Source organism: Scyliorhinus canicula, chromosome 8 (assembly GCF_902713615.1).
Source record: "Scyliorhinus canicula chromosome 8, sScyCan1.1, whole genome shotgun sequence".
Lineage (NCBI taxonomy): Eukaryota > Metazoa > Chordata > Chondrichthyes > Carcharhiniformes > Scyliorhinidae > Scyliorhinus > Scyliorhinus canicula.
This window is the reverse complement of record NC_052153.1, coordinates 10793251-10805733: the sequence shown is the minus strand read 5'-3', so window position 1 is coordinate 10805733 and position 12483 is coordinate 10793251. Positions and strand designations below refer to the sequence as shown.

The 12483-nt window shown below is 48.0% G+C and overlaps 2 protein-coding genes across 6 annotated transcripts in view; one reads left to right on the top strand and one right to left on the bottom strand.

Moving 5' to 3' along the window:
• Positions 1 to 12483, bottom strand: part of snx30 (sorting nexin family member 30) — a 216699-nt gene that overhangs the window by 50607 nt on the left and 153609 nt on the right. The window lies entirely within an intron of this gene.
• Positions 6420 to 12483, top strand: part of LOC119970127 (ints3 and nabp interacting protein) — a 78738-nt gene continuing 72674 nt past the window's right edge. For 2 of the 5 annotated variants that reach the window (XM_038804195.1, XM_038804190.1), the window contains exon 1: positions 6420 to 6559. Coding sequence is in view for 2 of the 5 variants with exons in the window: in XM_038804194.1 (XP_038660122.1) it covers positions 7058 to 7061 (4 nt within the window). In the remaining 3 variants the exon portion in view is untranslated. The other 3 variants (XM_038804194.1, XM_038804189.1, XM_038804193.1) reach the window with 3 other exon arrangements.

Here is a 12483-nt window from a genome sequence, read left to right as displayed (position 1 = left end):
AAACTTATACAATTATGAAGGGAATAGTTAAGATAGAAGCAGGGAGGTTGTTTCCACTGGCGGGTGAAACTAAAACTAGGGGGCATAGCCTCAAAATAAGGGGAGCAGATTTAGGACTGAGTTGAGGAGGAACTTCCTCACCCAAAGGGTTGTGAATCTGTGGAATTCCTGGCCCAGTGAAGCAGTTGAGGCTATGCGTTAAATATTTTTAAGGCAAAGGTAGATATATTTTTGAACAGTAAAAGAATTAAGGGTTACGGTGAGCGGGCGGGTGAGCGGAGCTGAGTCCACAAAAAGATCGGCCATGATCTCATTGAATGGCAGAGCAGGCTCGAGGGGCCAGATGGCCTACTCCTGCTCCTGGTTCTTATGTTCTTCTGAGGCTGTATAAGGCTCTGGTCAGACTCCTGAATTTCATGAATATATTCTTTCATTATTTTAGATTAATGATGTTCCATCGGTGTGGTGGGCCTGACTTCAGCTGTGCCTCAGGTGGGAGTACCCTTGCCCCAAGTCAGAAGGTTCTGGGTTCAAATCCCATTCCAGGGCTTGAGCACAAATACGAAAAGGCCGATGGTCTTCTGCAGCACTTAGGGAGGGCCCCACTGTCAGAGGTGCTGTGTTCCGTATGAAACCGTAAACCGAGGCCCCATCACCCTATCCGGATGGCTACAGAAGATCCCGTGGTGCTTTTTTTTGACCGAGAGCAGGGGAGTTATCCCGGCTGTCCTGCCAATTCTCTCAAATCAATGTCCCCAAAATGATTATCTGGCGGTTAACACTCTGCTGTGTGTGGGAGCTTCCTGCGCACAAATTCTTTGCCGTGTTTCCTACCTTACAACAGTGAATTACACTTCGAAGAGTACTTCATTGAGTGTAAAGCACTTTGAGACATCTAGTGGTTGTGAAAGGTGCTACGTAATTCAACTACTGTATTTCTCTTCCTTCTTTCAGAGCGATCCCATTATTTGTCAACTATTTGAGCTTAATTAATCTCACATTAAAGTGTGATGAATTCCATTCCATTTTAACTGGATTTTAAAAAAATATTTTGTTCATATTGAGTAAACGTTAGAGGGCAAATAAAAAAAAGGTTAATGTAATGTTGGCCTTTAACTAATGAGCATTTGAGTACAAATGTTGGAACTGCACGGGTTAGAGGCCATCTTCAACTCTGTATTCAGTTCTGGACATCGCAGAAAGTTTATGTTGGGCTGGAGGGTGGGTGAGAGCAAGTGAGAGCGAGTGAGAGAGAGTGAGAGAGAGAGAGAGAGAGAACAGATTATCCAAAATGTTACTGTGTCTAGACTAGGTATGTACTCCCTTGAGCATAGAGAAATACAGCACAGAACAGGCCCTTCGGCCCACGATGTTGTGCCAAACTTTTGTCCAAGATTAAGAACAAATTAATCTATACTCCATCATTCTACCATAATCCATGTAACTATCCAATAGCCGCTTGAAGCTCCCTAACGTTTCCGACTCAACTACTTCCAGAGGCAGTGCATTCCATGCCCCCACCAGTCTCTGGGTAAAGAACCTACCTCTGACATCCGCCCTATATCTTCCACCATTCACCTTAAATTTATGTCCCCTTGTAATGTTTTTTCCACCCGGGGAAAAAGTCTCTGACTGTCTACTCTATCTATTCCCCTGATCATCTTATAAACCTGTGTCAAGTCGCCCCTCATCCTTCTCCGTTCTCATGAGAAAAGGCCTAGCACCCTCAACCTTTCTTCGTAAGAGGGCAGCACGGTGGCGCAGTGGGTTAGCCTTGCTGCCCCACAGCGCCAAGATCCCAGATTCAATCCCGGCTCCGGGCCACCGTCCTTGCGGAGCCCGCACACCCGCCCCCGTGTATGCGCGGGCCCCGCCCCCACAACCCAAAGATGCGCAAGGTAGGTAGACTGAACACATCAAATTGCCCCTCAATTGGAAAAAAATTAATTGGGTACACTAAATTTATTTTTTAAAAACCTTTCCTCGTAAGACCTACTCTCCATTCTGGCTGGTTTAGCTCACAGGGCCAAATTGCTGGCTTTCAAAGCAGACCAAGCAGGCCAGCAGCACGGCCCGACCCCCGCACCAGCCTCCCCAGACAGGCGCCGGAATGCGGCGACCAGAGGCCCCCCCACAGCAACCTCATAGAAGATCAAGGGGTGAACTAATTAAGGTTTTTAAGATAATGAAATTAATTGGTGGAGAAGATAGAGAGAAAGGATTTCCTCTGGTACGGAGCTCAGAGGTGAGGTCTGGTGATGCAGTGTGTAGCATCTCTACCTCCGGGCTTGGAGCTCTGCGTTCAAGTCCCTCTTCAGGACTTGATGGTGCATACATTGGGGCAGCACGGTAGCATAGTGGTTAGCACTGTGGCTTCACAGCGCCAGGGTCCCAGGTTCAAATCCCCGCTGGGTCACTGTCTGTGCGGAGTCTGCACATTCTCCCCGTGTCTGCACAGGGGTAAGAACAGGAATGCTTCCTCATTAGCCATACTGCAGAAGGAAAAGCAAACCACTAGTCCCAAGCCAAGTATAATAATCATGGACCAACATAATGGAAGTCATTGTCACCAACCTCTTAGGCATTGGTAACTGAAGGAAGAAGCAGCTGAGAACAAAGGGGAAATAGAGTGAGGCTATTTTGGAGTGATGTCAGGAAGCACGTCTTCACACAAAGGGTGCTTGCAGTGACAGTGCATCCAAACTTACTATTCTAAAATATTCAATTAGCATACACAGACCTCAGGCAGAATGGGGTATTTGATTTGAGGATCATCGGTACTGCCCCGTAAACAGTAATCAACATAGCTTATCCGGGAAGTTCCTGCAAAGTGGAGACTACTTTGGATAGAGGAAAGTAATCTCGTTCATAGTAACTCGGCAGCAGTGAGCACAGTAGCAGTGTTTAGCACTGTTGCTTCGCAGCATCAGGGACCAGGGTTCAATTCTGGCTTGGATCACTGTCTGTGCGGAGTCTCCCCGTGTCTGCATGGGTTTGCTCCAGGTGCTCCGGTTTCCTCCCACGTCCCGAAAGTTGTGCTTGTTGGGTGAATTGGACATCCTGAATTCTCCCTCATTCTAACCGAACAGGCGCTGGAGTGTGGCGATTAGGGGACATTCATAGTAACTTCATTGCCCTATTAATGTAAGCCTACTTGTGACCTGGGTGTGCTGGTGCATGAGTCGCAAAAAGTTGGTTTACAGGTGCAACAGGTGATTAAGAAGGCAAATGGAATTTTGTCCTTCATTGCTAGAGGGATGGAGTTTAAGATTGGGAGGTTATGCTGCAATTGTATAAGGTGTTAGTGAGGCCACACCTGGAGTATTGTGTTCAGTTTTGGTCTCCTTACTTGAGAAAGGACGTTCTGGCACAGGAGGGTGTGCAGAGGAGATTCACTAGGTTAATCCCAGAGCTGAAGGGGTTGGACTACGAGGAAAGGTTGAGTAGACTGGGACTGTACTCGTTGGAATTTAGAAGGATGAGGGGGGATCTTATAGAAACATATAAAATTATGAAGGGAATAGATAGGATAGATGCGGGCAGGTTGTTTCCACTGGCGGGTGAAAGCAGAACTAGGGGGCATCGCCTCAAAATAAGGGGAAGTAGATTTAGGACTGAGTTTAGGAAGAACTTCTTCACCCAAAGGGTTGTGAATTTATGGAATTCCTTACCCAGTGAAGCAGTAGAGGCTCCTTCATTGAATGTTTTAAGATAAATATAGATAGTTTTTTGAAGAATAAAGGGATTAAGGGTTATGGTGTTCGGGCCGGAAAGTGGAGCTGAGTCCACAAAAGATCAGCCAAGATCTCATTGAATGGTGGAGCAGGCTCGAGGGGCCAGATAGCCTACTCGTGCTCCTAGTTCTTATGTTCTTATGACATGAATAAAGATTTTTTTTTTAAAGAAATCAGGTAATGGGATGTGTTAAAAGGTGAATATTGAACAAATATAGTGAGGTAATCCTGTGGGATCGAAAGGATTGAGTTATGTAAAATTGGACATGCTCACAGTTAAGAGGTTGAGAGGTGCTATGATAGCAATTTTTAGGATTCTAAAGGGACGAGATAACGTAGACAAGCGATTTGATCTTGTCCAAAACTGAACCAGAAGATGTAGCTTGGCTTTGAAAAGGGTCAATTCAAAACTAATCTCTGGAAATAATACATGTGAGCAAATAACCAAACAATGAAATAGGGAGAAATTGGAAGGACATTCAATTGCAAATTAGACTTTTAGAAAATAACATTTTGGAATCAGTATGAGTCATTTGAGATGACTTGTGCTGGGTGTAGCTTCATCTAAATGCTTCTTAAATGTTGTGAGGGTTCCCGTATCTACCACCCTTTCAGGCAATGAGTTCCAGATTCCACCATCTTCTGGGTGAAAAATGTTTCCTCACATCTCGGTAAACCTCCTGCCAAATTACCTCTAACCTCTAATCAATAACCCCCGGTTATTGACCCAGATAACACAAAGACACAATGGGCGCGATTCTCTGCCCCCCACGCCGGGTGGGAGAATAGCGGGACGCCCTCCCGCTATTCTCCCCCCCCCACGCTAGACCCACGCCACGAATCGCCGCTTGCCATTTTTTACGGCGAGCAGCGATTCTCCAAAGCCGATGGGTCGAGCGGCCAGGCCTTCATGCCCGTTTCAACACGGCAGCAAACACACCTGCTCGCTGCCGTCGTGAAACGGGCGCCAGATGCCCGTTTGGGGCATATGGGGGCCCGATTGGCACGGCTGTACCACGGCCGTGCCAAGGTGGGCATAGGCCCGCGATCGGTGCCCACCGACCATAACGGACGCACCCTTTTCCCTCCGCCGCCCCGCAAGATCAAGCCACCACGTCTTGCAGGGGCGGCTGAGGGAAAAGATGCCAACTGCGCATGCGCGGGTTGGCGGGTTGGCGTTGCGCAGCTGACGTCATTGGCCGCGTCAGCTGGCGTGATGCTTGACGTGCGGCCTTGATGACCGCTCCTAGCCCTGCCCAGCAGGGGAGAATCAGCCCCGGAAGTGGGCGTGAAGGCTGCCGTGGGTCATGGCCTGTTCCACGGCAGCCTTTACGATTCTCCGCATTTGCAGAGAATCTCGCCTGTACTTATACCAAACACCTTGGAAAGTGATATTGATATTTAGTTCCCAAAACTCCCCACCAACGGGATTTCCTCATGTCATGTCTAGATCTGTTGCTGTGGTTCACCAACAATTCCATTGTTGTGATTTACATGATCAATAGAACTTAAATGTTTTGTTATCTAGAATTCCTACGTCAATAACTGTCAGTCAGGAGCAGAATCAGAGGCATTTGGTACAAGTGTATTCAGTGTCTTTGTGTTATCTGGGTAAACAACAGGGGCGCATAGGGTTTTAGGTAGTGGGCAGGAGATTTAGAGGGGATTTGAGGAAAAACCTTTTCATCCAGAGGATGGTGGGACTCTGGAATTCACTGCCTGAAAGGGTGGTGGAGGCAGGAACCCTCACATTTAAGAAGCATTTAGATGAAGCCAATAGCATGCAAGGTGTGATGAATGTTATCAGTAGCTGCTATAACGGTATCTTACCTTTAATGCATTGGCCCTTTAAGACCGGGCTTGGAACCCTGGGGGACTCCGCCTCTGGCTCCGCCCCCAGGAAACGGTACATAAGATGAGGCTCACTCAGCAGCAAGTGATGAGCACACTTCTTGGCTGCTGTTCAGTTCTCAGATGATTAAAGCCTTTGAATCACCGATCTTCTCCCCTGTGTCGTGATTGAGGGTATCTCACAAGGCTGTGGGTCAAGTACTGGAAACTGGGATTAGAATATAGGTGTTTGATAGCAGGTGCAGACACGATGGGCTGTAGGGCCTCTTTCTATGACTCACAGCAATGTTTCTGACTCCGTTTTAGATCTGCCAACTCCAGTTGGGCAGACATACTCCTGAACGTCCGGAGGTGGCAGCCGTTCGTCGAATTCTTTAGAGAAAGTTAACTGTTGGCGGGGGGGGGGGGGTTAGTTTAGATTAGTGTGTATGGAAGGGAGGAAGACGGCCTTTGCTCTATGTTTATATTTGTATGTACACTGATTCTTCTGTTATTGTTACAAAACCACAAATGCCTCAATAAAATGTTTTATAAAAAAAAAGACATACTCCTGAAAGTTTCATGCATGGCTTGCTGCACACCCACTCAGCCTTCTCTCCCACCTCCCATATTTATCTGGCCAACAACCCATGCACAACAAAGAGAGCATCGTTAATGCTGCATGGCCAGATTAATGTGCAATCGCTACAGGGCACGCCTGGAGGGTTGGCAACCCAGAGACAATGGGCAAGCACTCTGACCCCAGGTAACCTCCCCTCCAGCTGCTGCCACCGCGCCTGCGCGGATCAAGAGCGGCTGAGCGTCCGTGACGTCAGTGCGCTTGCGATTGCGTGGGGGGCGGGGCGCGCGCAAAATCGGGCTGCCCGACTGGCAGGCGGCCTGCTCACACGGTTTTTTTTAAACTCATCTTTGACCGAATAGGAGATAAATAATAAGAGAGGAGAAAAGGAGGCGGAGAGAGTAGGAGTCGCTCGGTAGGTCGGTAAAAGGCAATTGGGAGGCCGGGTTGTAGGCAGCGGGTAATTGAGTCTGTATTTACACCCCCCCCAGTCGAGCGAAGGCCGGGTCTCGAGGGAGGAGTAAACCCCGCCGCCTCCGCGCGGGGTGGCCACGCCTACCGCCCCGCCCATCGGTCTGCCCCTCCGCGCGAACGTCGCCCCATCCCCTCGGCGCGCCAACTGCCACGCCCATCGCTCCGCCCCCTCTGCGCAACAACTGCTGGGCGCCCATCGCCCCACAACTGCCACGCCCATCGTAGCGCGCTAACCCCCGTCCACGCGCCCCCTCCGCGCGGCGCCCGACCCCACCAGCCCCGCCCTTTCATGCGCCTGCTGTGACGTCGAGGTTCTCATTCCCGCGCGCCGAGCGTGACATCAGTCGCCCCGCCCCCCGCCGTCCCGGAAGCAGAGGCGGCAGGTCCTGGTGCCCAGCTGAGTGACAGGCGTGCCCGGCAGCATCTTCCCCACTCCACCATGGGTCAGTCAGTCTCTGCTCTTCCTTATTTCCTGCACGTATGCTCTCCTTTTGTTAAAAGCCCTTTGTTGACTGCTTGGTTTCTCCAGCTGCGATGGGACCGGTGCTGTTGCGGATTTAACTTGCAACTTGATTTCCTTTATCTTTGATACACTTCCTCTTGCAGTGGGGGATACCGGAGTGTTGTTTGTTTCTCCTCCCTTGTTAGGGCTGCACTCTCCGTTAGTCAATGAGGGAGGCTCGGGACGTGCTGCTTTATGTGTCCTGCCGCGTGTTTGTTGCCTAACCTGTATAACAGAGACTGGTGCAGTAACATGCTGAGAATAGACTCGGTTAGAGTGTCTTTTGTCACTTGATACATCTGCTTTCATTAGAACATAAGGAAATGAGTAAGTGTAGACCATTCAGCTCAGTGAATCTGCTCTGCCATTCAAATAGATCATGGCTAATTTGACTGTGGCCTTAATTCCACTTATCTCCTGCTCACCCCCCCCCCATAACCCTTGACTCCATTGTAGATCAAGTATATACCTAAGTATGACCAAGGCTTTTTTTTTTGACAGCATCTTCCAAATCCCTGACCTCTACCCCTAGAAACACACAGGCAGCTGACATGCTGACCTGCCTTGAAAGTCCCTATCCAACTTCGCTCTGCCACTTGTATCACGCAGATTGCAGTGGAATCAGAAGTTAGCCCAGAACCACCATCTCAGGCTACTAGGCCCACAAGTCCTGAAATACATGCTTGTTAGGTAATTTGGACATTCTGAATTCCCCTTCTGTGTACCTGAGCAGGCGCTGGAATGTGGCGACTCGGGGATTTTCACACTAACTTCATTGCAGTGTTAATGTGAGCCTACTTGTGACAATAATAAAGATTATTATTAGAGGAATGGTTATTGGATGGTGGCCTTGCAAACTTGCTTGTGATGCTTGTATCCCAAGATATAATTTTTTAAAACATTGCTTAAAGCTGTAACGTGCCTTTCTGTACAAGGCCAAGTAACACGACAAATTTAAATGTAGAACATAGAACAGTACAGCACAGAACAGGCCCTTCGGCCCTCAATGTTGTGCCGAGCCATGATCACCCCACTCAAACCCACGTATCCACCCTATACCCGTAACCCAACAACCCCCCCCCTTAACCTTACTTTTATTAGCACACTACGGGCAATTTAGCATGGCCAATCCACCTAACCCGCACATCTTTGGACTGTGGGAGGAAACCGGAGCACCCGGAGGAAACCCACGCACACAGGGGGAGGACATGCAGACTCCACACAGACAGTGACCCAGCCGGGAATCGAACCTGGGACCCTGGAGCTGTGAAGCATTTATGCTAACCACCATGCTACCCTGCTGCCCCAATGTACTTTACGTTAAATATATCCCAGTCCAAAATCACCTTTCAGTAACTCTGGAATAAGATACTAGATTTGTATACCAACTACCCAGTCCAACTGCCTTATCTACAAGTTCAATTTGCAAACGGGGGACTTATAAGAACATAGGACCCAGGTCTCTGCCTCTTGATTCTAATTCACCATTCAGTGAGATCGTGGCTGATCTGTGACCTTACTCCATATAGCCCCTTTATTCCATGTCTCTTAATACGTTTGGTAAGCAGAAATCTATCAATCTTGGGTGTAAAACTAACAATTGATTTTGCATCTTGTTGTTTGTAGAAGAGAATTCCGAACTTCTACTATTCTGGCTCTAATTTTTAAACTATACCCCCTCCCCAGTCCTAGATTCCTCAGCCAGTGAAAACTTTGTCTACCGTATCTGTTCCTCCTCGTATCTTAAAACATTTGGAATTCAGGACCCAGCTTTCAATATTCTGATCCCCGGTTTGTATCGAGATTCTGCAAAGATCAAGTTTAATTTTCTCTGCAATTCAGATATGCATTTACCCAATCTCCAAATCTGGAAGTTCACCAGCTCGACTTCTGGTTTTCACTCCTATGAATCCGAGCTTTCCAAAAGGAATATTTTTCTGCTCAACAAACTAAGCGTTATCTGCCTGAATTAAATTGTTTTGCCCCCTTGTGGGTCAGGCAGCATCTGTGGAGAGAAAGTGATGGACCTCCCAGGTCTGTGTCCTTTCATCAAATAACCTTTAATTGTTTTCTCTTGGAGTCACAGAGTTTTTGCAGCACGGCAAGAGGCCCTTCAGCCCAGCGTGTCTGCACCGGCCATCGAGCACCTAACTATTCTAATTCCATTTTCCAGCACTTGGTCCGTATCGTTGTCTGCTGTGGCATTTCAAGTGCTCATCTAAATACTTCTTAAATGTGGTGAGGGTTCCTGCCTCTACCGCCCTTTTAAGGCAGTGAGTTCCAGATTCTAACCACCCTCAGGGTGAGAGAGTTTTTCCCACATCTCTTCTAAATTTCCTGCCTCTTAGCTTAAATCTCTGCCCCCCTCGTTATTGACCCCCTCTGCTAAGGGGAAAAGTTCCTTCCCATCTATGTCCCTCATAATTTTAAACACCTCAATCGGATTCCCCCCCCCATAGCCTTTTCGGCTCTAAGGAAATCAACCCCAGCCCATCTAATCTCTTGATAGTTGAAATGCTCCAGTCCAGGCAACGTCCTGGTCAATCTCCTCTGACCCTCTGCAGTGTAAATACTTCCTATAGTCAGGCGACCAGAACTGCACACAGTATTCCAGCTGTGGCCTAACCAGCATTTTATACAGTTCCACCATAACCTCCCTGATCTTATATTCTATGCCTCGGCTAATAAAGGCAAGTATCCCATATGTCTTTTTTTTTTTAAATAATTTTTATTGAGAAATTTTGATTTTATACAACAATAACGCACCTTAGTAAAATACCGAAAATAACAATAATATTAACAATCATATACATTCGCCCCATCCCCATGAACAACCCAGCATTTTAACAACAACGCAAATTAACACACTATAAAGTTACAGAATAAACACTACAATAATGCACCCCCCCCCCCCCCCCCCCCCCCCCCCCCCGGGTTGCTGCTGCTATTGACCCAGTTACCTATCTCTGAGCCAGGAAGTCCAGAAAAGGCTGCCACCGTTTATAGAACCCTTGTGTTGATCCTCTCAGGGCAAATTTGACCTTTTCCAATTTTATAAATCCCGCCATGTCACTGATCCAGGTCTCCACGCTTGGGGGCCTCGCATCCTTCCACTGTAGCAGAATCCTTCGACGGGCTACTAGGGACGCAAAGGCCAGGACCCCGGCCTCTTTCGCCTCCTGCACTCCCGGCTCCACCCCAACCCCAAACATCGCGAGTCCCCACCCTGGCTTGACCCTGGATCCAACCACCCTCGACACCGTCCCCGCCACCCCCTTCCAGAATTCTTCCAGTGCTGGGCATGCCCAGAACATATGGGCGTGGTTCGCAGGACTCCCCGAACATCTGGTGCACCTGTCCTCACCCCCAAAGAACCTACTCATCCTAGTCCCGGACATGTGGGCCCGGTGCAGCACCTTAAATTGGATGAGACTAAGCCTCGCACATGAGGAGGAAGAGTTGACTCTCTCCAAGGCCTCCGCCCAAGTCCCGTCCTCTATCTGCTCCCCGAGTTCCTCCCCATATGTCTTTTTAACCACCTTATCTACCTCTCCTGGTGTCTTCAGAGATCTATGGACATGAACCCAAGGCCCCTCTGATCCTCTGTCCTTCCTCTGGTCATACCATTCATTGTGTATACCCTTGTCTTGTTAGTCCTCCCAAAATACATCACCTCACCCTTTTTCAGGGTTAAATTCCATCTTGTAGAACATAGAACATATACGGAAGGAGGCTATTTGGCCCATTGAGTCTTCACCGACCCACTTAAGCCCCCGCAACCCAATAACCCCTCCTAACCTTTTTGGACACTAAGGACAATTTTAGCATGGCCAATCCACCTGACCTACACGTCTTTGGACTGTGGGAGGAAACCGGAGCACCCGGAGGAAACCTATGCAGACACCGGGCGAACATGCAGACTCCGCACAGACAGTGACCCAGTGGGGAATCAAACCTGGGACCCTGGCGCTGTGAAGTCACAGTGCTATCCACTTGTGCTACCGTGCAGCCTCTTCACAGACGCTGCCTGTCCTGTTGAGTATTTCCAGCGCTTTGTTTTTTTTTTATTTCAGATTTCCACCATTTACAGTCTCTTGCTTTTTCACCTTGGCATTGGCAACCGTTCTCCAATGCCCTAATGTTACCTTCACCCTTTGGCACTTCACATTGACAGCTCTATTAACATACACGGTTGCCTTCCTTTACTGTGCTGAGATCCAAGGGGTGTAATCTCCTGCTATTTGTTTGTGTGTAGAATTCTCCCTCAACTTTGCAATTCAGATTTGCAGTTACTACAAAGTCTGGGCAAAATTGGAAAGTGGGTTGAGAAATGGTTTATTGCCCTTTTGTACTTGGAGGCCTGTGTGGCTAAATCGGATAAGAAGGCTTAACTGCCTTTCCATTTGTTCCCGTTGCTCATCCTTTCTTCCCTGGATTGCGGAGCAATTAACTCGATACATTGTCGGAATGGGGGGGGGGGGGGGGGGAGGGGACTGTAGAGATGATGAACACGTGTAGCTATGATACCTGGCCAGGGATTAATATCCCATTTCGATGAGAAAGTGTTACTGAGCATTAAATCGGGCATTCAAAGCCAGCAAAAGGCTAAAAGCAGCACCAACTAAATCTGCCTTTTATCTTTGCCCATGAATGATGCCAGGTCACAAATGCAGCGAGTTTGTGATGCTCCAGATGTAATAGCCACTTTTGGTTGTGCTGGAAGACCTAAATCTGAGTCTGCAGCACAGTTGAACATAAGCTTGGTAAATTTGTCTTTGGTGCTGTTGATAGTGGCACAAACACATGTGAAAATGAAAAGGTATCGAGGTTCCTTTGCTTCCTAGCGTCTACCTAAAATTATGGACACACAGAGCGGCAGGGTGGTTAGCACTGCTGCCTCACGGCGCCGAGGTTCCGGGTTCGATCCTGGCTCTGGGTCACTGTCCATGTGGAGTTTGCACATTCTCCCCCTGTTTGCGTTTGCCCCCACAACCCAAAGATGTGCCGTCTAGGTGGATTGGCCATGCTAAATTGCCCCTTAATTGGAAAAAATTAATTGGGTACTCTTTATAAAAATAAAAAAAATAAAAAAAATTTTAAATTATGGACAGAAGCGATTCCACAGCACGATGTTAATGGAGACCAGGGCAGTTCTCCCCACTATCATTGGCAATAACTATTCCTCAACCAATATCACTAACATAAATTGCCTGGTTCTGATCTCATTGCTGTTTGTGAAAACTAGCGGTGCTCAAATTAGTGCCTCCATTTCACATAGTACTCACTAGTATATAAACTGCTTGGGGACGTTCCGAGCTTTTGAGATGTGCTATATTAATGCACATCTTTCTTTACCACAATGT